The following is a 25,353-nucleotide window of genomic DNA, read 5'->3' on the forward strand; positions in this document are numbered from 1 at the left end:
GTTTTCTTCAAGACATGTATATGTGTTTTAGAGCCCTACTGATCTGAATTTATCAGCAAATTTGATCAAAGGAAGTTCAGCTTACTTTGTCAGGTTAGCACAAAGGGGAATTTGCCTGTGTTTGAGCAGTCCCATTGGGCAAGAAGGCAGAGCATGCAGAAAGGATATTTCTTCATTATAGTTTAAGCATTGCTTTGCTTTGAAAGATACTTCTAAGTATTCTTTATATGTTCTAAGAAAGTAAGAAAGACAGCGCAGTGGAAAAGAGCCATTCTGTTCTGACTTTCTGTACCCAGCAGATCATGAGTGGCTTTTAAATGCCCCTTCAAGGAGGAGGAGATCTATAGCCACTGAGACATTTGACAGTTTCCCCATGGTTTTTTGTCAGATTCCATTTTTGCCACTCTGGCATTTAGGAGAGAGAAAAACTACCTTTGGCTTGTAGACCCCAGGTGTCTGGCAGGAAGGTGTAAAACAGAATGTCCAGGCACCTGTGAGGAGTCTAAAACACAGAGATGGAATGAAATAGCACTCAAAATTAAAGAATATGAGGGTAAGGTGGCAGAGCCTCCTCCTCAAAAAAATTCTTTGTTTTTCATTGGTGGGTGAAGATACATACCAAAACTACTCCTGCCAGATAACTAACTTCAGCTCATTTGCTTCAGGAGAACCATGTTTGCTTTTCAAGATTTGCTTTTTTTGCACTTATTTATGCTTTTTTCTCTATTTATATTTTTCTGTATTCCTTCTTTATCTTCTTTCCATTCCTTCTCTCAATAACAGAGTGTTCTGCTATGCTGTCAACTGTAGCACAAAATATCCAAAGTGAAACTTCTCCCACACATGACATACTCTAGAGCATAACCTTGAATTGTGCTGGCAATATTATTTATGTGTAATGAAGGCAGCGTATTTGTATTGGGGGAACATTCTCACCTTCTAACTTCCCAATCTATATGGGCCACTTTAGTGAAAGGAAAATTAGCTTTTCAGAACTTGTCATCCTTTTGTTACATGTTTGGTGTACCCAGTGGGTAGGTAGCAAGAGATGACTGAATACGTAATAGTTATTCCAAATTTACCAGGTTCCCTTCAGGTTTGTTTTCAGCCTTATCTAGGATGTGCTGATGAGTTTTTCCCAGTGGGTGCCAAGAGGATGCCCATACTAGCTGTGACAAACACCCCAGTGCTTCCCTCTGTGCAGTAATGCAACAAGTATTGCAAGGTGCTTGCTTGTCCCAGCCCCTGTGAGTTGGTTTTCTCCAGTTTCATAGAGCTGTGACCTTGCTCTCTGACCAGAGGTGCAGCATCCTTTGGGGTGTGCACTTGCCTAAGCTTGTTTTATAGGCAGCTTCATCTTGCAGTGAAATCTTTTATCCAGTGTGAGGTATTCTTGTGATGTGTTCTTGTCTGGAGACTCATTTATCCTTTTGTGCCTTAGCATCCATTTTTTTTTTGCCTTTGTGGATGGCACACACCTTATACTTCTAGCTGAAGTCTGGTTCTCTCCCCAAGCCAGGGAGAATGTTCAGAGCTCCCAAGTTCCTGGCTGCTCTTGGAAGAGATGCATCAAGTCTCTTTCCAATGGAAATGGTTGTGCTTGTTTCTGCTCTAATTTCTCTAGTAAGATATAAACTTGGATCTTGGAACCTGAAGCCTAGGAATTTGGTGGTCTGAGAATCAAATCTTGTTGCCTGGTCTATTGGGACAGTGTAAGGATAGAAGGACTTAGTTGTAAGTGATTTTCATTGTAAAAAGAACTCTGTAAGTCAGATTGGTTTTCTTTCTTGTTTGATTACAGAATGGTACTCTTTTTTTAATGGACAAGGCATTAATTTGGTATTCCATTTATGTCATGCATGGAGTTTGAGTAACCTACAGATCAGAAAGTTTCAGCCCTTCTGTGCTTAATTCCCAGAGTATCTGAAATATCTTTTTGAATGTCTCATCCTTTTGGCACAACCAAAAAAGATAAATTCCTATTAATCCTAGGTTTTTATGTTTCTTGATGTGGCATGTTTTGGAATGCTGTCCACTGATAATGAAGGGATCTCTGCAGCTTCAGTTCAGCAAAATGCACTGCAAAATACATTAAGCCTTTGCAGTGTATGTGAAGTATAGACAGAAATGTCTATGTACCAAACCTCTGTAAGAGCAGAACAAGGGTTAAATGAACAGCATGTTTTGTATGTATGAGTCCATGAGTCCAATGAAGGAGCCAAATGGCAAGAAGAGAATGAGAAACGTTACCTAAAGACAGGGTAAGATAAAGAACAAGACTGGAGCTGTCAGGTGCCCAGTTAAAGAAAACAAAAGCACTGTGAAAGTCAGGAATTTGTGTCTAAGACTTCTGAGCGGAGTAAAAGAAAATAATGCGGCAGAAGTTTCTGAGAAATATTTACTTATAAATGGTATGGAAGATGAGGTCCAAATCAGCTTTTTATGTCCCATTGAGAAGAACACAGGAGATGTTGTGAAGCCTTTGCAGCCAGTATCCCCTGCCTTCTGTGGTATGTGTACAGAGGTGGTACTGGCCAGACTAGTTGGTTGGACGTGGGTGTCATGGTGCTTATGAGTATTTGAATGTGGGAGCATTAGGAAGTAAAATAATCTTTGGAGTTTCATAAAATAAAATCACCTTCCATGAAGTTTTATGCTGAGTTTTGTTACACTAATGTTCTACACCTGTAGGTATAGTCTTGAAGTCCAAGAGAGACTTAAAGGCTGAGGAAGCCAACAGTGATGTAGACTCAAAAAAGTTCCTGTTATTTATCATAGAACCATAGAATGGCCTACTTTGGAAGGGACCTTAGATATCATCTACTCCAACCTCCCTGCCATGGGCAGGGATGGCTCTCATCTAGACAAGATTGCTCAAGGCCTCATCCAGCCTGGCCTCAAACATTTCCAGGGAGGGGACATCTACAGCTTCTGTTCTACAAGCAATCTCTTCCAGAGTCTCACCACCCTCATACTAAAGAACTTCTTTGTAATATCCAGCCTAAACCTATTGTCTTTCAGTTTAAATCTATTTCCCCTTGTTCTATCCCTAGACACTGACAAAAAGTCTCATTATATGTTGGGCTGTGTCTTCTTCTCCGGAGATCTTGGAGCACTTCCTGATGGTAACACTTAGATGGCATAAGATGTTTTTGGAAAAGCAGAATGTACTGGAGATGTTTGTCAGGGCTGTCACAGCTGGAAGCAGCTTTTATTGTGCTTTTTCTCCATGTGAATCCTAGAAAATTTTACTAGGGGAAAATTCCTTAGCCTTGTCTTCAGCAGTGTTCAGACAGGAGAGCTCCCCAGCAGCCTGGCATGTTTGGAAGCCACGAGGTCCACCTCACAGAATCACAGAATAGTCATGGTTAGAAAAGACTTCTGAGATCACCAAGTTCAACACACAGTTCAATACAAAAAAACCCCACCAAAAACATCCCCAAACAAACACAAACACCACACACACTCCACCAACACTCACAAAACCAAACCAAATCAAAACAAAGCAATAAACCAACCCTGCCATCTCAGCCACTAGAGCATGCCCTGAAGTGCCACATCTACATGTTTCTTAAATACCTCCAGGGATGGTTACTCAACCACCTCTCTGTGCAGTTGAGTCACCTATTAGTATTGCCAATATTAAAATGCATGTGTGTGTATTTTTATGTATTAATTAAGTCAGGGGATGTGCTCTATTTGTGTATGCCTAGAGTTTGGAAGTGAAAGCACTGTAATGTATGCTAACAATGTAGTTGGCAACACAAAATGGAAAAGAGTTATCTGGTCTTTTCCCTTAATTTTTTGTGGCAAGGTTTTTGGTTGGTTGGTGTTTTGGGGTTTTTTTTTTTCATTTAATGTGGGTGAATGTATCAACTTTATTTGCTGTTGCCCTGCTTGCTGATACTGCTATTTCATTCCTGGATTGTCAGGCTCTGATGCCCTAAGCTTAATGTAGCACATTTGGAAAGCCATCATGTCACCAGTCTGTCATCTTGGATTAACAGTGAGCATCAGCTACAGCCAGCTAGGATAGCAAATTTGGGAGCTACATCCCTGCCTGGAGCCAGTCATAGTATGGTCTTAGTGACAGCTGCTGGCAGTGTGTAGTAAGAGCTGGTGAAGTGAAAATGGAAAGCTGGTACATGCGTGCAAGAGAGTCATCAGCTAGGAATTGGTATGGCTCAAACTCAGCCTTTTAGTGCCTTCTATTTTCTCTCGTTAGTAGCTTTGCTCCCCAAATTGGAACCTTTAAAGTCCATAGATGAGGCTTAAACAAGACTGACTGGCAACAGTGCAAACATGAATTTTACAACAGCCAGTCAAATGAAATAAACCAGAATGATGTGTATAATGATGGTAACATTAGCTTGCCTTACTGCTAATATGAATGCTTGTAAGATAAATATTGAAGATCTGTAAATAAACTATCATCATACTACATGAAACCTCCTTTCAAACCGTAATTCTACTTAAAAAAGAAGCAATGGTTTTCTTTAATCTTTTCAACAGCCACTCTATGCTGAATCATTTCCTTTAATTGCTGTTCTAAAACATATAACAGGTTTTTTAATGCCTCCTTTTTATATTTATCTTTTTACTTCTCATTAATTGCACTGATTCCATTCAAGTCTGAAAATGAAATTGCTTCCTCAATGTATTTCTCTTCTGCTCTATGTAAACATGGGCTTTTTTTATTAGCCCTGTTTGCAGTGGAGCTAAAAGTGCACTAGTGCCTGATGCCCCACGAGGCTTTCTCCAGATGTCTGAGTTACACGTGCTTTAAAGGACACTAAGAACAGCTGCCAGGTAAAACAAACCTCACCTTTTTCTCTTACTGTGGGGAATTTATCTCATGCTGGAGGGACTGAAAAGCAGCAGCAGGAGCCAGTGGGGTAGATGCGTGCCCCTCTCTTTCCAGGGGCTGCTCTGGGCAGCTCATCAAGCCTTTGCAAATTAAGAGTCTGAAACTTTGTGTGCCAAAGCTAGGCATCATGATACAGTCCTCCTCCCTCCTTTTGTTTGAACAATCCACCTACTTATTCTAGAACTATAGGATGGTTTGGGTTGGAAGGGATCTTATAGTCCACCTCCCTGCAGTGGGCTGGAATAGTTCCCACTGGACCTGGTTGCTCAAAGCCCTGTCCAACCTGGCCTTCATTAATTTGCTTTGATTGCAGATTTGGTTGGCAATGGAATTGGTTTGGTTAATGGTGTATCAAAACCTGATTAGAACTGATGAGATCAATAGGAACAAAGAAGTCTTAAAGCATTTTAAAATTAATCCTGTCTCATAGCAATAAGATAAGCAAAGTCCAGTACAATTTAGTCTTTCTGTCATTAGTTGTTTTGGGAAAAGAAAACGTGAAGCAGAGAGCAGTGACTGAGCCAATGACTGAATTTTTCACAGCGTCTCAAATAGCAGGAGCATTCCTGCTCAGAAGTTTTTTGGCATTTTGCTGGTTTTGACACAGAACATTTACCAGGCTGGGAGCAGGTATGTCACAGGGATGAGCAGTCTGTAAATGAAAGCAGCAGCTGTTGACTCCTGAGGCTCTTCTGAAGGGACTCACAGAACCTCAGCTACAAACCCTGAGAATGTCAGTCCCTCTGCTCCCAGAGGAGCTGTGGCAAAGCTTCAGTGCGGGATGAGGGAATCCTGTGTGTCCCACAGCTTCTGAATCCATACCAAAATGTAAGCTGATTTTAAGTGGTGGGAGACCTCTGATTAAAAGCTTTCCTGGTGGCCTGACCATCCTGATGGAGAGTAGAGCTGCAGGTTCGTTTTTGTCTCAATAGAGCATTAAAGTGCAAGCAGAATTGTTATATGTGTGTTACGAGCAGTCTGGAAGTGTCACCTGGTATTATGATTATCTGATATTTTCTTTCATTTTTTTGGTAACAACACAACTTCACAACTTCAAACATCCATGTTAAAATTTTTAAGGTTTTGTTCCTCCTTCTGTCTGACTTTTTTTGGTTTTGTTTCAGTCAGAATTTAGCAGTGTGAGTGCAAGTCTGGATAAAAATCAGTATTTTTTGACACACAGTTATACACACACACACTCAAAAATGTCAGTATTCCCATTAATCAATTCTAATATGTAGCAAAAAACAACTTCCGTGTGAGAGATGTGCCTTTATTTCCAGACACATACAGACACATACCTACAAATATTTAAGCAACGGTATGTGTGTATATACAGAAATATAAAACACAGTTCAGTTGTTTCCGGTAATGCAGTCCAGGGAAGTTTGGTGAATAGTTATGGGTCATAAGCTATTTTAAAATAATATTTTTAAGCTATAGTGTGTCAGCTGTGTGTGGGGGAGTGTGTTGATCATTTTGAATTTTAATTCTTGGAAATATATTTCTTTTCATAAGATGGTAAACTACAAGGCCTGTTCACTGCAGTCTTGTGTAAATGCTAGGAGTGTGTTCCTCTTCTGCAGTCCTTCAGAGCTGCCTCGTCACTTGTTTCATTCTACTAATTCAGCTTTTGGAGCAGTCATCTTTTTTTTCCACTGAGGATAAGGATATTCTGATTACAAAGCTTTGGATGCCCTGCTGAGCATCACCTCCTCAAATATCCAGCTTGTTTGCAGATAAAGACACGGTATCCGTAACTAAACCTGCGAAGAAGGGAATTAATGGTCACTCCAGCTAGCAGCTGGTCTCTCCCAGAAGGCCCCTGACATCTATATAATTGTTTCAGTAGTGTTAGTGTCTGATTTATCTGTAGGCAGTTGCTGATCTTAAGGACTGTGCATTCTAAAAAGGCACATTTACACATATCACAAGACTTTTAGAAGTTAGGAACTGGCTGCAGATGGTGTCTGTTTGCTGTGTGGACTCTGGAGGAACTAACAAATTTGATTTTCATCATCCTTCTTCCTCTTCCTTTTATGGATTAGAAAGATAGGACTGGAGAGAAAACCATGACTATTAAATCCATCTCCCGGCAGTGCGGGAGAGTGCTCAGAACATCTGCACACCACGGTCCATAGGAATGCCTTCCTGTTGGGATTTGGGGTGGATATTTCCTTCCTCTCTCTAAAAAAGCATTTGAGCATTAAAAGCCACGTCTGGCTTTGACTTTGGCTTCTTCAGTAGGAGCAGCACATGACAAACAGAGCAGCACACAAATGAAAACCAGAGGAGCATAAAAAACTGCTGAGTAGACACAGAGGCAGACTTCTGGACTTTTCCTGGGACAAAACTGGGTTATTTTAGAGTGGAAGAAACCATCCTTTTACCTTCCAAGACTACTTGTTTTGTAACCTCCTTTGCTTCCTCGTCTGCCTTGCTGCCTGTGTTTGAGAGGATGAGCACTAGCCAAGGTGTGGGTGAAGAGCAGATACAGATGATTATAGAGAACATAATTGGTTTTGAAGAACTGACAGGTATGCTGAAGTGAGAACACTTGCTTTCTCATGATGGCCATGTGTGTGCTGTACAACAACGTAGTGGGGATCCACCATATGTACACTGCCTGCCAAAAGCAGACCTGTATCCACCAGAGAAGTTCACTGCAGCATGGTGCCTGGAAGAGCTGGAGGGAAATACATGGCTTGTGTGTAAGGAAAAAAAAAACAAAAAGCAGTCCTGCAGTAAGAACTGCAGCTCTCATTTAGGAGAATGTAAATAACCAGGGATTTTCTGTGAAATGGGATCAGTACGTTAGGAGTTTGTTTGAAATCCTTTTTAAACTTTAAACAAAGCCCTTATCAGATCATTACATGTGCTCCCAAGGTTAATTCTGCATGGACTGAACTGAAATGAAAACTGCAGCTGATGACCTTCCTGGGAGAGGTGGCCTGGCACTGCACAGATGGAGGCTACAGCCCCCCCCTCCCCAAGCCTTTTTCTCCCTCTTCCTAGCTTCCAGCCAATTTGGGATTTTAGCAGGGACCTCTTGCTCTCCAGTTGTGCTCCACAGCCCCCCTCCCACATCCGAAGGGATGGATGCTGCCCAGCTGTCATCTTTTGCAGGCAGCAGTTGCGTTGCTGGCTTCACCTTCCCTCCCTCCCTCTGCCAAGGGGAGGAAGCTTCTCCCAACCCCATGACTCTCATTTCCACCCAAAATGCATTTGTGGCCAGTGTGCCTGCTTTTTTTTCCCAGCACAGTTGTCCCTTGGCTTAAATAGCTCTCTCTTGTCCTTGGTGTGTAATCCCCTTACAGGCAGGTTTCTATCCCCTTACCCCTCCTTATCCCACTTCATGAGAGGCTTTGAAAGCCACATGTCTTACCTCCTGCAAGAGGCTCTCTGTTGCCTCCTTGTCCTTGGAGCCTCAGTATCTATTGCAATACCACCTCGCCTTTCTTCAGTGGGGATGTAAGCCCACTGCAGATTGCCCCTGACCATCCTCTTCTGGAAAGACCACCCTTTGGAAATGCACCCTTGGGTCGTGTGTGCCTTTTTCTCTATGTATCTGCCATCAGTGGTTTCCTTGCAAGCACTGTGGGCAGCTGGCATCCAGAACTTCTTTGTGCCCACTATTATGTGCAAATTCAGGAACTTGAAAATTCTGCCAGTAGTCCCAGCAGCGTGACATTGAATTTGGTACTGTTGAATTTCATCACAGACCTATTATCACACATTTCAGTGCCATATTCTGCTATTTCTGAAGGTTATTAAGGAACATAGACACTTGAATACAAAGTGGTTCCAAGAGTTTCACACCACTGCTGTTGTCCATGTCGGCTAATGAACGTATAAATCGCTTTTTAATTTTTTTTTCAAGCTTTATTACTGCTAAATCTTACATTTATAAAACCAGCAGATAAACAAACTGATAGCTCAGCTTTTGCTGCAGTTCCCACAGCAAGCAAAGTGAGGAATTGCTCTGGGTCTCATGGTGCTGTGGATATTGTTACTGTCTCTCCATATTAAAAAGGAACTTGTGTAACGTCAGCAAAGTCATAATTACAGAGATATCATAGCCATATGGAGAGTAGCAGATTAGTGCCTGGTTAAGGATGGAATTGGATTGATACTGCTCTGCATCTGCCCAAGAATTTTTGTGTGTCCAACAGGCCTGGTTGCTACCCTCACCCTCTGGACAAACTCCTGCTTATGGTGCAATGGAGAACCCTTTTTCCATGTGCTGACTATGTGTATGGTTTAGGTGGGTATAGGAATCCCCTGTAGAAGCTTCCTCTCCTAAACTACATTCTAGCAACTCCCCTTTGGGGTTTTTTTGCAGAGTCTTTGCTGACTGTATCGGTCTGATGACTTTTAAGTGTCTGCTGTCATTCAATGCATGTGCTAGTGCAAAAGTGCCTTTTTTCCTGTACATTTAACTAGGATGCACACATATTTTCTTCCCTTCTAGAGTTGGATGAACTGCACCACCTGGTCACTGTATGCTCATTACGTGCTCTGTCCTCTGTTTTATTCCAGTTGAGAGATGAAGAAGTTTTGATGCTGGGTTTAAGATGGTGTAGTATGATGCTGTAGTTTGTTGCTACATATCTGAAGACAGTTATGCATGCTAGGAGGAATTCCTGTGCTGAGTGATACACTCAAGCTACCAAAATGTCTTAATGGGAGACTTTTTCAAAGTCTTCCCTACCCTTGCCACTCCTGAGGTACAAGAGAGTCTTTCCACTGAAGTCTAGATCATTCTTGTGCTAGTCTGAGGGCCATGGATAGCACTAGAGGCTGTTTTTCAACATGATTAATTTTCTTCCTTTACTGTCTTCACACTGGGATTATGGAAGTTTATATTTTGCATGAATTTTTTTAGGAGGCAAGCAATCCACAAATGCATTTGAGAAACAATAAAGGGTTTAAATAGGGGATGTTCGTGTTTCAAAACATCTAGTCTTGATTATCTTGCATTTCTTGTCTTTTGAAGTCTTATGCCTCAGTAAAATTGGTGAACTGTATTAAAATTTGAGGTCAAGCTATATTATGCTCTGTAAACCACATTTCTGTCATCTTTGTTTATTGCTTCTCTAGGATTTGAAAGACTGATTATGAGGAATAGCTGCTGCATTTAAGCTTCCAAAAACTTTCAGGTCCCTTTCACATCTCTGACTGTATCAGTTGATATATGATTGGTTGGTTCCTTCAGTTCTGCTGTATATAGTACTAGGCCTTCAAAACAACCAATGTTTCTTTGGTTAGGAGTGTGCCTTCTCATTTATATTAAACTCAGCATACATGTATTTAAAGTTACAATTGTTGAAGACTTTGCAGTTTTCAGTACCATATTAATCACTCAGAAATATACTTTGACACTTTTTAAAGCACAGAAGCTCAGCAAGGAGGGAAGGACGTGTCCTAAAGAGAGGGAAATAAGTAAGCTTAGCCTGCCCTAAATACTTGCAAAACAAGCAAGTAAATGGAAAAAACCAAAAAGGCCACATAGAATTGTAAAATGGCTTGAGCTGAATGGGGCCTCTAAAGGTCATATAGTCCTATCCCCCTGCAGTGAGCAGGGACATCTTCCAGTAGAGCAGGTTGTTCAGAGCCCCATCCAATGTGACCTTGAACATTTCCAGGGATGGGGCATCTACCACCTCTCTGGGCAACCTGTTCCAGGGTTTCACCACTCTCATTTTAAAAAATTTCTTTCTAACATCTAGTCTAAATTTACCCTCTTAGTTTACAACCATTACCCCTTGTCCTACCCTTACAGTCACTGCTAAATCATTTGTCCCCATCTTTCTTAGGGGCTCCATTAAGTACTGAACCACAAACTTCAAACATCAAGGGAGACTCCTGACTCCTGAGAAGAATGTTCTGGCTAGTTTAGCCAAGCAAGTGGGGAGGTTTAAATCCTCTGAAAGGGTACAGGTTGGTCAGTGTCTACCTTGACAAGCTGTTGCCTTGAAGTCCTGCCACACCATCAGTGCCATTCCCTGTGGCCACAGGCAGGGCCAGGCAGGGCAGCCTGGAAATCCAGTGCTGAGACTGAGACCACCATGGGAAATTGTTCTCTCTCTTGTAGCCCCTCAGTAAATAGCAGAAGGACAGAGACTGAAGGGGGCCACAGCTCTCCCATGGTGTGGCTGCTGTGGAGCAGAGCCCTCCTGTAGCCTTGACTGGTATTTTGCTGGATGTCAGTCCTAACAGTGACTCTCAAGCTGTGTGGCAATGTTCTTGTCCACCAGTCACTGTGCATTGCCCAAGAGGAGTAGGAGAGGTGGACACTTGTCATCTTTGAAAGCATAATACAGAAACAAATGTGTTCTCTGGTGAAACAGACACTAATTCAGGGGGACAGGTGAGGTGGGACACTCTCCTTTCCTTGGAGATCCCTAGGATGCCCAGGCTGGATCCCTCTGTGCATTCTTTGCCCACTGTCAAATCTAGATGGTGACTCTATTGTCTCTCAAAAACTCCTTCCATCCCAAATGCTGCCTGAAACATTAACACTGTTTTTTATTAGGTTTAATATGGGTTCCAGAAGGTTGGCTTTTCCTTTTGTTGTGTTCAGGGACACCATTTCTGCTTTCCCATCCATTGGCCTTTTACTGTGCTGAAATTCAGTTGTGGCACAGTGAACACTCCTTGAACCCTGTGAGTTTGGATGATATTCATGGGTAAGCCATATCCAGACCTTGGTAGCAGGAGCAGATCTCTAGCCAAATACCAGACAGACCAGGTCCTCTTCAGAGCAAATACACAGTAGAGGAAAAAGGATATTCAGAAGAAAAACTGAGGAAAGAGAAGCTTAACTGCAGATGAGGTTTTGGCTGTGCAGGTGCAGCATTTGCAGAGCATCCTGGTGATGTGTTGGGCAGATGCATGCTGTGAAGATACTGCCTCACTGCTGCATCAGGCCTCCCCTGTCCTTTTGTACCTGTTGGAAGGGGGTGGAGAGACGAAATGTGAAACACCCATGGGTGCTATGTCAAGCTCCAGCAGCATCCTCAGTCCTGGCTTTGTGCCTGGGCCTTTGCCCAGCTGCTGGCCCTTGAGAACTGAGCTCTGTGAGCCTGATTCATGACAGGGGAGACTACCTGCTCTCTATAACCACAGCTCAACAGAGGAGGTGTTGGTGAAGGGGGGAGAGACCATCACAGCTTGGACAAACAGGTGACCTGGGTGAGCAGCCACCCACCAGAGGTTGATGATTCTGCCTGATGCAGACTGCAGCTCTGCAAAGGTTCTGGCTGCTGAACGGCTGTAAGCTGAAGCTGGAAACAGCTTGTGACCCCCACAGCCTCAGCCCAAAGTGATCTTGCCCCCCACCAGCCTGGTTTTTATTCTGGATGGCCAGGGACCACCATGCAGCTTCTTCACAAGTGACCACACCTGGCAGGCACAGGAGCCGTGGGAAGCATGATGGATCAGTATTCAGGAAGGAGGGATGGCCACAGGGCTCTCAGCTGTGCTCCCTAAGGTAATGCTGGGTGCTGAAGGCACCTCCTGTCTTTAATTCCCTGCTTTGGCTTGCAGAGCAGGATGCTGCTTTTGATGTCTCCAAACCGTAAATTCTTTTTTCTTAGACGTTCAGTCATGCATATTTAAAGCTGCGCTTCAAGAAATTAGGTCTGAAAATGCCCAGTAGAAATGTATTTTTGCATTCTTTTTTTATCAGGAGATGACCACATTTTTGTCTGCAGCCGACTTAAAAGATACATCAATTAATAGAGCCACTGGTGACTAAACTGTAAAATAGAATCTTTTCTCTCATTTAATTACATGTCTTACATAAAATAAGCTTAAGTCTCATGATGAAGAACTTAATATTACTTATATTTCCAAGTATTTTTCTGTAAATGCAAGGTGTAATAAAGCTGAGGTTTTCACCATAAGAATATGACTGTTTATTATAAACATTCATTATCTATGTGGTCTTAGTATGGGGATCAGGTCCTAAACCTCATTACTCTTCTTGAAATGGCATGTAATTAATTATTTCCTAATAGGAAAACTCTATAAAAGGAAAACTCTATAAAAATAGGTATTTGATATTGTATTGACAAGAAATTATTAGTTCTCTGCCATGCTGCAAGGGTGTTTTCAAGCTCTTGTGTAGTGTTCCCCCATACTGGACCTTTTGTTAGTGTTCTTAGGACTTCTTGAGCCATAACCAGTTCTTCATCCTGCAGCAAACAAAATTACTCTGTTGTTTTCTTCCCTGCTGTTCATTAATGATCATTTGCCTCTTCTGGTTGCAAGGAGAAGGCTGCAATTACGTTGTCTGTGATTTTCAACCTGCTTTCCCTACAGAGAAAGTGACAAAGCCCTGTTTGTCATTTCAGCCCTGGACTGACTGCATGGAAAGTGTTATTAAACTGTGGTGCAAGGGTAATGTATGGATGGGTGGGGGTGCTGGGGTATACAACTTCCTTGTAATTGATAGAGGCACTGTTGAAGTTAGGGTTAAGTATTCACTCTGTTGTCTGCTGAATTGGTGGTGAGTAACGAGATCACCTCTATGATAACTTCATATTCACTTCAGCATCTTACTGAGAGTAAATATTTTACTTCCTTTTCATGTGTTTTTTTTTTTTTTAACCAACACTACAGTTTTACCTCTGAGGGTATTAACCTGGTGGCTGGACAACTGTTCATACTTCTAATGGCATCCCAGCAATGAAAAGCACTGAACTTCAGAAAATATTTTTGGAAAAGAAATAGGACAGTAGCTCGCCTACAGAAAGTAGCTGCGTGAAACCAGATTGTTAAGCTGGACATCAGTGTGTTTAATCAAATTCTACTCTGCTGTATTGCAGGGCAGGTCTGATGGCTGAAGTATCAGCTCTGACCTGGTGGCAACAGGAGCACAGAGGCAGCATCCCTGTTGCTGGGGTTTGCATGTGCAGGCATCCCTGGTGGTGGTTTATGCAGGGAGAGCATGGGCCAGTAGTTTTAATAAATAGGAATTGCAGTTTTGGTTGGAAAGAGCTGTGCTGGATAATCTATTTTGTGACAGCAGCTAGCACTAGATGGATGCTGAGCAGCAGGGATCATAACTCAAATAGATGGCTGGGGTGAAGGGAGGAAGCCAGACCTGTTGTGCTGGGACATCCTGCATGTACAACAGTGGGAGACAACCCTGAACCCAAAGAGTTGCAGCCTACCCAGGTGAGACAGGCAATGGACCACAGAAAAAAATGTAACCTAATGAATTAATCATATGGCATTTTTTATTAGGAAAGGATTATTGGGAAATTCTGTCAGAAAAGAAGCATTAGAGGAGGGACAGGCCTGAGTTAGAAGAGCAGAGAGACAAAAGATTGTCATGTCAGGTACTGGGGGATGTATTAAAAAATGTTGAAATCAGGGACCAGAAGGTGCAAGAGCAGTTATGTACCAGAATGGCCACTGAAGATGTTTTCTTCTAACAAAGTGACCTTTAAAGGCTGTCTTTCAGTTTGCAAATGGTCTGGAAATGGATATTTGACTCACAACTTTTTCTATATTAGATTCTTCACTGAAAATAGTATAATTAGAGTGGATTTCTCAAAAAAGACAAGGGAGTTTTACCAGAAATATTTGTTTCTGTCTATCATAACTTCTTTTTTTTTAAAGCATCTTTCATTTTTAGTGGAAATACTAGGCAGCCCCATTGGTGACTACACCTTTGGTAGTGGTTTTATGTTTGGCTTTTTTCTGTCAGTGGCCATAATTTTTTATTTTTTCCAGCAGGGAGGTAAGGACAGGAAAGAGTTGCTTTCATCCAAAGGTAGAGCTCATGGCATCTTTGCTTCTTTTTAGCTCCAGCAGAGGTCGATCCTGTGCAAGAGGTAACCCCAGTTGGCTTTGTAGGTGTAGTCAAGATGATCACATGTGAGGATAGAGAATTGGGCTGTGTTGCTGGCTTACATGCATCTCCACGTTGCATCATAACTTTTCTTATTGCTTTGCTCCTGACAGAGATGAGCTGACACTGAAGCTTGAAGGAGGATTTATGTTTGTTTTAGTTACCTGCCTGCCTGATAAGAGCCCAGAGGCAGAAGCAGGAGAAGATTCAAAGCCAGCCACTCCCATTGCTTGGCAGGCTGTAAAGTGAGAACATTTTGAATGTGATCCCTTGCCTATTTTGGGAAAGTTATAAAAATTTCAGAGGTAGGCCAGTTATTTTTAAGCCTCTCTGGACATGCCTTTAATGCAGGATTTGTTCTGGATGCTGTCAAGGTCAACCGTTTCCTTTGTGAAAAAGTTTCCCTCCTCTGGGGAAATGTCTGGTAGATCTAATTAGCTGTGTGCCTTGGTCCTCTCTCATTTCCTCATAGCCTGCTAAAGCCATCGCTAGACCTTTCAGCTTCAGACAAGATGGATTGCATTAGTCCTTGTCTGCTTTCCCCTGGCTTCATCCATTTTATGTACAGACTTTTCTGAGCCTGTTTGAGAAGAAGATTGCAGTAGAGCTATGCAGAGTCAGCAAACTTCTAACTAAATCCAGGCAGGCTCATGTTTGGAAAACAATTATTGGAACCAAGGAGTTGAAAATATCAGCAACATGGGTATTTCCCTTGTATCTGACTCTTTCTTGACACTTGAATCTCTTTTTTAAGTTGCATACTTTTTATATACATTTAGCAAGGTTGCAAATATGAAATGAAATAGGAAAATGATGCCTACAATGAAATCCTGATTAATGAAGCTGCCCTCGTGCACCTCAGTTCTGTGGATAAAGAACAGGTCCAGGGAAATACTGAGTTCTCCCTGCTGCTTTTGGAAGCAGTAGGGATTGCTGTTTGCTTTGTACCAATCAGGATTGGGTTCCAAGTTTTATTTTGCCAGACCTTAGGAATCAAAATAGCTGACATCTGTAATGAACAGGAGGACATGAATTATGTAGACAAATAAACCAGAAATTACTGCTGCACATTTATCTTCACCTATGTAAATTATAAACTTCAAATGTTCCATATGGAGGCCTTGTGTATAAATTAGTTCCTCTGCATTTGGGCCTTTTGCATCTCTGTGGATGTTAAATATAGTAGGTTTCATATCTCCTATCTTTGTTTAAGGCAGCAGCTCCCTTTATACCATGCTAGCAATGCTCCATGGGATTTGGGGTATGAAGACAACAGACTTGATTGGGATGTAGTGTGCATTCAATTTAAAAGAGTCCACAGTGTTTTCCTGACTGATTCTGACAGAATTAAACATATTTCACTTTCAAAAGTTATTTGCTCAATTTTACATATTTTGTTTCTGTCACCCAGGAGGAGGGGGTTGATAGTTTATTCTTTTCCCAGCACTATTAAAAGAAATAATTCTTAGATATTTTTCTGTTGTCTTTATGAAAAAGCTGCATGTGTTTAGCATCAGTTCTGATTTCAGCAGTGCTCAGCATTGTCAGAATAGCACTCTCCCTGTCACCTGTAAAGCTGCAGCATATACCCTTGTATGAATGCTCCTGACCATATCTTTGTGTCTCTTACAAGCAGAAGATGGTTTATAGGCAAGTGAAGTTAGACTTAGCATTCAGTTCAGTGGTATTTCTGCTGCCTGTAGCGTGTGAACTTTTCCACCACATCAAATCAGCTCCAGAACTGGGGACAATAGGTAATGTTGGAAACATCTGTACTAATGCTGGAGGAAGTGAAACGAGCTAGGAAGCCTACCTTTAGCTGACACCAGTGAGTGGTGGGATGTGTCTGTGATACCATGCTTGAGGAGAGGCAGGACAAGGCTTGGAAAGATGCTTTGTCCATGTGCAGTTTTGCTGTCGTACTGAAAATCCACAGTTCGTTCAGATGTGGGAGTAAATGTGAAATAAATTAAGAAATTAGCTGGAAAGGAGCAGGGGAGCATAGAAATGTTTGGAAGGCCAGTGAGGTTTGAGCATGATGGACATGGCCAGAGCAAGCGGTAGAGCTGATTGGAGGGATTTTTTATTATTATTTTTTCTAGATTAAATAGGAACGTTTTCATTTCAGTGGGGTTTTTCCTGGAAAATGACCAAGTGGCCTGCCTGCTTCATTTCATGTCATCTCATCAGTCAGGGGTTTCTGGGGTGTGTTAGCCTAGCCTAAGTTCAGATGCAGTGAAATGTGAGACCTGCTAGCACTGAACAATGTGATTTCTAGTTGCTTGTAGTTTTTACAATCCTTGCCCTACTTGGATATCTCCTACGTTGTTCATTTGTTTTTTTTTTTTAACTTTTAAAATGGTTGACCTAAATGAAGGGCAGGTCTAATAATGTTTCATTGAATGCTGCGTCTCAGGTTTCCTGGCTGCAAATATGTGAATCTAGGGGCTTCCACTGCAGTGAGGTTTTGTGGGGAAGACATGAGCTCCATTTGACGAAATTCAGTATGAAATAGCTTTCTAATTACGTTGAAGGCTGGAGAAAGAGCACAGAAAAGAACCAGAAGTAGCAAGGTGGGGATTGTTTGTGGGTTTTTTTTTTTCTTCTCTAGTCCCTAAAAGATAGAATTCATGGTTGCTGGTTGGTGCAGGAACAGTGGATCAAAAAGGTGTCTTAATTTCCTCAGTTTCCCTCTTCAGTTTGTTTCAGCCCTGTAGCGGGTATCAGTACATTGCAAACCCTTGCTGAGACTGACAGAGACTTTTCCCACCCCGCAGCAAGTGAGAGGAGAGAGCTGTGCTGCTTGCTTTGGCCTGGGAAAATGTGCAGAAAGGGAGCATCCATCAAGGTAGTGTGAGAGGTGAGACAGTTTGCAAGCATTTAAAAAGAGATGACAAAACTCAGCACAGACCTCTCCTAAGCCTGTGGACCCAAAACACACCTGAGTTTCTGGGGCTTGTTAAATGCAGTAGGACCTGCAGAGCTAAGCCAGACCTGCCCTACCTGTTGGCTCAAGGCATATGTACAGACTCTCTGTAATGATGACATCTGATGGAGGATTAATGTCTGCTTTGGCTGTTTTATCCAGGTGTGGGCTATTGCTGCTTAAACCAAGGTTTGTGTAAAGTCCAAGGAAAAGTTCAGAGTCAAAGCATCTGGTATGTTTGTGACAGGCCTTGCAGCCTGTTATCTTTTTTACTAGACGACCTTTAGAGGTCCTTTCCAACCAAAATTATTCCATGATCTTAAGGGGTTTTTCTCTTTCGCTTTCCCTTAACCACACCAGAGGACAGGACAGCACAAAAAGCTGAATAACCTCATTATGTAATAATCACACCCTCTGTTCTTCTATCCTTGCTGTGAGTTTTACATCTTTAAGCACGGAGCATGCATTTCACCTTCCTGGCTCTGCTTGCATGCAGTGTCAATAGCTCTGCCTCACAGCCCCTGCCGTCTATGGGACCCAGTGCCGTGATGAAGGAGTTTGTCAAGAGATCTGTTTTAGGAGGGCAGAGTCCCTATGTCTGAGTCCCCAGCAACAGCACTGAGTGAGCAAAGCTCCCCAATGCAGCTTGGAGCCAGAGTGCTGCCAGCTCGGTTCTGGAAGCTGCCCCATGGGCTTCACAGATCCTGCCCTGAGGGCAGCATCACTGTGCCTGCAGGACACCCCTCAGCCCTCTGACTGCACAGGGGTTGCTGCCTTGCCCTGCACCATGCAGGCAGACCCAGCAGCAGCAGCTGGGCAAGGGGACACATGGCATCAGGTAAAAATTGAAAATAGCTGAGCAATCTAGGCAGCCCTTCACTGTGCATCCTTCCTCTAGTCAGCTCACTCTGTGCGTATTCAGACTCTCAGCTTGAAGCCACAGGAAAAAAAAAACAAAAACAAAAAATCCAAAACAATCCACAAAGTCAGAGATGCTTGAGGAAGGGTTGTGTAAAAAGGAACTGGGAGGAATGGGGTTCTAGCCCTCAAAACAGAAGGTACTGACAGTTCTCCCAAAGCTCCTTACATTTGAGCATGATCTCCCCCTGTAGTCCCTTTTTAGAAGCAAACCTTTTTTTTTTTTTTTTTTTTTTTCATTTGCTAATGGTCGTTTTTCTGTACCAGTCCAGCTGTCTCATTAGGGGCATCATAGGTTCTGCAGCTGCCAGTTCATTTCTTCAGTGCCTACTGAGGAGCTGTGGTGGGGTTGTCCCCCCTTTATCATAGATTGTAGTTGTCATTCCATTGTCAGGACAAATCTTAATTCTTGGAGGGGGCCATACAAGGCTAGGTGTTGCTAGAGAACTCCACCAGCAGAATGGCACTGCTGCTTTCTTTCTCCATGTGTGCTGCCTGTTGCAGGTATTTATAAATAAAGCTAATCTGCATGGTGAATCTTGGCTCAGGTGGGGCTCTAAAAGGCTTGTGGTCACTCTCCTCTGCCTGCCAAAGTATCTGAAATATTTTGTATGTCTCCCAGAGGGGGTGTATTGATTATATACCTGTATCTATCTGCCACTGTTAATCTTGATGGTTTCCTAATAATTTTCCATTCTGCCACTGAGCTATGTGATCATGGTCTGAAGGGAAACAGTGGGAAGGGAGTGGGAAATACTGGGGAGAGATTGTGGATTTCAGGAGGTGCTCTGAGTTTCCTTTTGGGCCCTTCATCACCTATTGGTCCTGACTCACAGATCACACTGGATGCAGAATTAGACTGACTTGGGGGTTTCAGGTCAGATGAAGAAAATACTTTATTAATCAGGTGCAACCATACAAGGTTCATTTCTGCAGCCTCTTGGGGTGAGAGGTAGAGTAAGAGAAGGTGTGTATGGTGACAGTGAGTGGCAGAAGCAGTGTGCTTCCTGCTGCCTTGTTTTCAGGCCAGTGCTATCCTGATCTTCTGTCTGCCCTTGTCCCTCCTGCTTTTAAAGAAAAGAAACCTTAAACACAGTACATTGAGTGTTCCCTTGATTATGTGATGGAGCAGAGAGAGATAAGGATAATAAGTGTATCTTGAAAATAAAAAGGAAAGAAGGTTGGCCTTTGGGTGAAGGTGGGCATTAGTCATACCACTGCACTCTGTTAAATAAAGGTCATGAAAAGGTTTAAAGAGAAGTCTTCTGTTTTTTCCTCTTCACAAGTGAAATTCCAGGTGGTGCTGCTGCAGCCCAAGGCACAGCTGCAGCATGTCTTTGTGGAAATGCCCCATCCCCTCAGCACAGGACCAATCTTTCTGGGGGTTTACTGGAGGGTTTCCTTAAACCCGTGTAAATCAGAGCTCTGTTAAGAAATACAAGAGGAATGACCCACCAAAACACTTCCCTTCTTTTTTTTCCAAAGTCTGTGTGTACCATAAATTGGATAGGCCCCGCTGAGATGGGGAAACCAAACTCTTAAAACACATAGTAAAGGGTTAGTAATTGTTTCAAACAGCCGACTGAAAATATTTTTTATTACAAGGCTTGAGTTCTCTTTCAAATGTGAAGCTGTGTGTTCATTTTGGCAGTGAAAGCTGCTTTTATGTCTCCCTGAGGACAGTGGTTAAACTTTCAGCAGCTCAGGCACAGAAACCAGCCCTCTGTTGAACTGGAGGTGAGAAACCAAAAGTTGTTCTGTGGATTTCTGAGCCCCCACCACCACTAGCTTTCTGACTTTGCTGATTAATCTGCATCCTCTGAAAAAGCTTTTGTTAGGAAAAAGAGGTAGAGGGGTGAAGATGGTGTGTGGGGATAGGACCAAACTCTGTGGAGGTGTCTGATGCCTATGGGGAGGTAAGCTACGTGGTGATTTTTGTTGACATTCATCTGTTAGCTGGTGGGATGCAAGAGCAAGGAATCAGAACTTTCCATGCAGTTACACAGAGAGATGGACAGGAGCTGGATTTATTCTTGTCACCACCCTGGGCAGGAGAGCAGAAATCCTGTCCCAAAGGTGTGACCAAAATGCTGCTGCCTGCCAGAGCTGGTCAGGGGGAGCAAGAGAGGCTTAGTGAGAGAGGGGGATGAGATGGGTTTCCATGGCAGTGATGCACTCCAGCATGCAATGAGTGGATCCAGTCAGGGGAATGTCTTCCTCACAGCTCAGGGGGGTGTGGAGAAGGAAGGGGATGAGCTAGGAAATGTCAAAATTGTCAGGTGAGATTATTTTCTGTCTGGTACAGAAAGGATCTCCTGTCCCTGAGGACACATCGACTTGCTTTTGTTTATCTGTTCTCTCTTTATTCTCTCTTTTTTGTGGTCTCTTTTCTTCCCCTGCATTCCTCACCTTGTATCTTTGTTCAGAGCATCTATTTCATATCCCCACTCCTCCTGGTCTTTTCCTGAGGTGGCTCTGATTATTCAGCAGCTCTTCTGAATGCAGTTCCCTCTTCGGAGAGGAGAAGTGCTGCACCAGAGCTGTCACTGCTGCAGGCACAGGTCGTCCAGAGGATGGGCTCCTTTGCTTGCTAGTGCTGATCAGCAGGATGGTGGGAAGGGCACAGTGGGAAGGCAGCAATGGGGGTGCACCCTGCATAGTCCTTTTTGAGCCAGCCAAGGTAAAAAAGCCAAAAAGCTGCTTTTCTTTTTTTCCTTCAAAAAGGCTTTCCCTGAGTTAATTCTTCACATCAACCTGTGTGAAAAGCAGCTGAACAATCTTACAGCATAGCTCAGCTGGGATTTTTTAGGGGCAGCATAACTGTGAACAAGGATCCTCTCCACAAACAACTCACCGGAGGGTGACCCTGGTGTTCAAGATTTCAGAGCAGTTTAAAAAGATGCTCACATGAGAAAACTTGGAAAATGAACAAAAGAACATTGGCACATTTCTTCTTCTCCTGCCCCTTGACAGTGGCCTGGAAGAGATTTTAGGGAAGTTTGGGGGAAATTCAGAGACGTTTGCAGAGCTGGCACTCAGGACTGGCCCTTATTTTCCAACCTTTGTCCATGCTATGGGCATAAAGTACACGTGTACAGTCTTGAAGCAGGTGTGCCAGCATCAGGCAATAATCAGCAGATGGTGCAGGCATCATCCCTGCTGTGACCACTGCTCAATGTCAGTGTAAGGCACACCACAGAATCACAGAAACATTTTGGTTGGACAAGACCTTTAAGATCATTGAGTCCAACCATTAATTCTACCAAGTCTGGTGCTGAACAGTGTACCAGAAATGGTACAGAATGGTGCAGAAATAGGCACCAGGGACTTCTCCCACATCCAGCATGCCAGTTCTGAGAGCCCAGGTGCCCCAGGAGCCCTGCAGCGTGGCAGCCTCTGCTTGCACAGCTCAGTCAAGGGGGTGATCCCAGGGCCCACCACTGTCCTCCCACCTTACGTCTGGGGGGAAAGCTTCTGTGGCTTGCTTCTGTATGGTCTGGGAAGTGGAGGAAGGCTCTCTTGCCAAAGTAATGCACTGCAATGTATGCCTGTGGTCCTGAAATGAAGAAGGATGAGACATCAGATAACAGGATCTTGTGGTTTGGGCAGTTTTTGTGGAAAAATCCAGGAGGTGTGAGGTGGCAGCTGCTATTGGTGGCTTTTGGTGAGAGGGATGGAGCTGGCCACCTCTCTCAGTGTGCTGTAAGAGCAGAGAGCCTGTTATTGCAGGCAGTACATCAAATCATGGATTGGAAATCATCAGCTTTGTGGTGATTAGTCCTAGATGTTTGTCCTCTAGTGGCAGTTTTAATATAACATCTCCAGATGCTGGAGATGAATTTTCCTTGTTTGTCTTTCTGGAGTTAGTGAAAGTCTTGAGGCTTCCTTCTGCCAGCACAACAGCACCAGTGAGTCTCTCCAGGATCACCGTGTACTGAATTTGGACACCTTCCCTGGTAGCTCCTGATGAATTTCTCCTCTTGCTTTGCAGATCACAGGCGTTATCCTTCTTGCAGTTGGAGTCTGGGGCAAGCTTACCCTTGGCACATACATCTCTCTCATTGCTGAGAACTCCACCAATGCCCCCTATGTGCTCATCGGGACGGGTACCACAATCATCATCTTCGGGCTTTTCGGCTGCTTTGCCACTTGTCGTGGCAGCCCATGGATGCTGAAACTGGTAAGCACACCACAGTGCCTTGAGCAAGAGGGGAAAAGGTTTTGTTGATGTATTGGGATTCCCTCCATCTCCTGCCAAGCTTCACCAGATGTTAACGTGTTTTTTTAGGCACATCAGCTAGATTTTAATGATCTTAATGTTCAACACGTGTGTCTTTTGGACAAAGACAGGGAAAAAAATCTTTGCCAAACCCAGCTGTTGATTGTGTATGAATGCATTATACTACTGCACAGCATACAGGCTCATGTGTGGTTGAAAGCAGGATAAAACACTGCTGGAGAATTGCTCTGTGAGTAACTCTACAATCGTTCTGTTTTTCTGTGAGCCAGACAGATAGGTGTATTTACAATCTTCAAAATTTCCAAAGCAATATAAATGTAAAATTAATTTGAAGTGTATTTTAAAGGGGTCACTTTAATACTCAGATGTGAAATCTATGCAAAAAATAGTTGGTAGCTTCTAGAAGTACTCCAACCTTTCTTTTTTTCTCCTAACAACTAGAATAAAACAAACCAACCCCAGAAAACAAAGCTGTGTATGACATATTTATCCTCATCTCAAGAGCAGCATGGACTTGAGGTACACTAAGCAGAGGTACAGCAGCTTTCTCTCAGTCCAGTTTAACCCCTTTCCTCAGAAGTTTCTCTATTCTGGGTTTTCCAGCCCACTTTAAAATGCAATGTAACTGCAAATAGGTGAAACAAATATGATAAACTGTGCTTCTAGAAAAACTTAGGAGCAAAATCTGATACACATAATGATTTGAAGAGCAAGAATAGCACTTGTGATGTGCTAAAATAGTGGAAAAAGTAATGACAGTACAAGGTACTTCCTGCTGTGATATTTTGAGGATAATGTTCTAAGGAGATGGGAATGATTCTTCTCCAATTTAAACTGGATTTAAAAAAAAAAATCCGAGCAAACCATCTTAAAGAACATTAATTTCCTCAGCTGGTGGCACAGAAGGGGAGAGGTGGCAGCTGCTGGTGAATTGGCAGGTATATGCTGGTGGCCAGCTGGCACGTTGTTAATGCTGTCATACACACACCACTACTGTCTCTTTCTGGTGATGGGCTATCATGTAGAGCCTTGTTGGAGTTACTGCAGTCCACACCAGAAAGGGAAAAAGGTGAAAGAAGATCTAAGTCCATAGAAATTCAGGCTTCATAAGTCGTGTAATGTTTTTAAAGGTGTGTCACTCACAGTGTCATGTGCTGTTCCAAGCACATGGTTTTATTTTCATGGTACACGTAAGAAATATTTCAGAACCTTCTCTCCTGAACAGAATACAGGCAGTGACTTGACAGCTGCATTAATTGTAGAGAAAGACTTTTCTACTCCGCTCACTGTTGTCCTCCCTTTTCGAACAACCTTCCATTAAAAATAAATTTCCCTCTTTCCATTAAATCTTGCTAGGACTGAATTTAATTTAAAATGTTTCCTTTTTTAAAGAACTGTTATTTAGCATATGGAGAAAAAAGGTAATTTTCCCTCCAGAATATTAATCCTCAGCTTGAAATTTTACCATCCCACTTTGCATTTTTTCTTTAGCTCAGTTATTTCTGCTTAGATGTATTTTTAATAGCTTGTGAATGTCTACACTGCAAGTGCTGTTTTCAAGGTTTATTTAGCTCTGAATCCAAATGCTGCTTCTAAAGTCAAACATGAACCTTGGCTCAGCAGCGTATTTGCAGCATCTGTCTAGTGTTACCATGAGAATATTTCCAGTGAAATCAGTGATTCGTTTTATTCATTGGAGAAACTTAAGGAATCAGGCAGCAAATCCCAGTGTAGCAGTGAGATAGATAAACATGAACCAAAACTCTGGAAAAGCCAGTTTACTTTAGCAGAGTGCCATACAAACATAAAGGGTCTTTTTGTATTCCTTAGTGCAAGGTCAAAACCTGAGTGACTTGGATCCATCTCTGTCATGTGGCTATGTTTGAATTAATATTAGAACACTAAGAAATACAGGAACAGAACTGTCAGTAAATCCAGTAATTAGACAATATATATAATTTGTGAGCTGTATAAACACATGTTCAGGCAATAGCCTATCTATCACCTCCAGAAGACCTTTAGGTTTACTAACACACCTTTAAAGGATGTCTAAAGTGAAAAGTTAAATTTTATGGGGTAACTGGGCAGTGTCCATGCTGAGACAAACGCCTGTCACATCCTGACTTCTCTTGCATCTTTCCTTTTCAGTATGCCATGTTCTTGTCCCTGGTGTTCCTGGCTGAGCTGGTGGCTGGAATTTCAGGGTTTGTGTTTCGCCATGAGGTAGGTGGAAATGTGCTGAGTTTGCATGTGGCAATGCCTCCCTGGGCAGGAGCTGCCAAGAAGTTCTTTGGAGCGCAGAGAACGTGTAGGTCGCTGAGCTCGGCATCTCCATACACATCTCTGTGGATGTGGCTGCTGTGCAACAATAACGTGCACAGCTCTAAAAAACTGATGTAATTCCAAATGAAGAGATTTAGCCAAAGCTCTTGGCCTCAGCTGCCTGACAATTTACTCTGAAGCTATCAGGTTTCGTGCGTCCATCATGTAACATCTTATTTACTTTCTTCCATATGCTGAGGGCTGCAAAATAGATTAAA

At 42.8% G+C, this 25,353-nt stretch overlaps 1 protein-coding gene across 1 annotated transcript in view; it reads left to right on the top strand.

The window, feature by feature from the left end:
• Nucleotides 1-25,353, top strand: part of TSPAN7 (tetraspanin 7) — a 99,108-nt gene that overhangs the window by 58,898 nt on the left and 14,857 nt on the right. Inside the window, exons 2-3 of the mRNA XM_071750907.1 lie at nucleotides 22,565-22,753; nucleotides 24,962-25,036. Of these exons, the coding sequence (XP_071607008.1) occupies nucleotides 22,565-22,753; nucleotides 24,962-25,036 (264 nt within the window). The remainder of the gene's footprint in view (nucleotides 1-22,564; nucleotides 22,754-24,961; nucleotides 25,037-25,353) is intronic.

Source organism: Heliangelus exortis, chromosome 1 (assembly GCF_036169615.1).
Source record: "Heliangelus exortis chromosome 1, bHelExo1.hap1, whole genome shotgun sequence".
NCBI lineage: Eukaryota > Metazoa > Chordata > Aves > Apodiformes > Trochilidae > Heliangelus > Heliangelus exortis.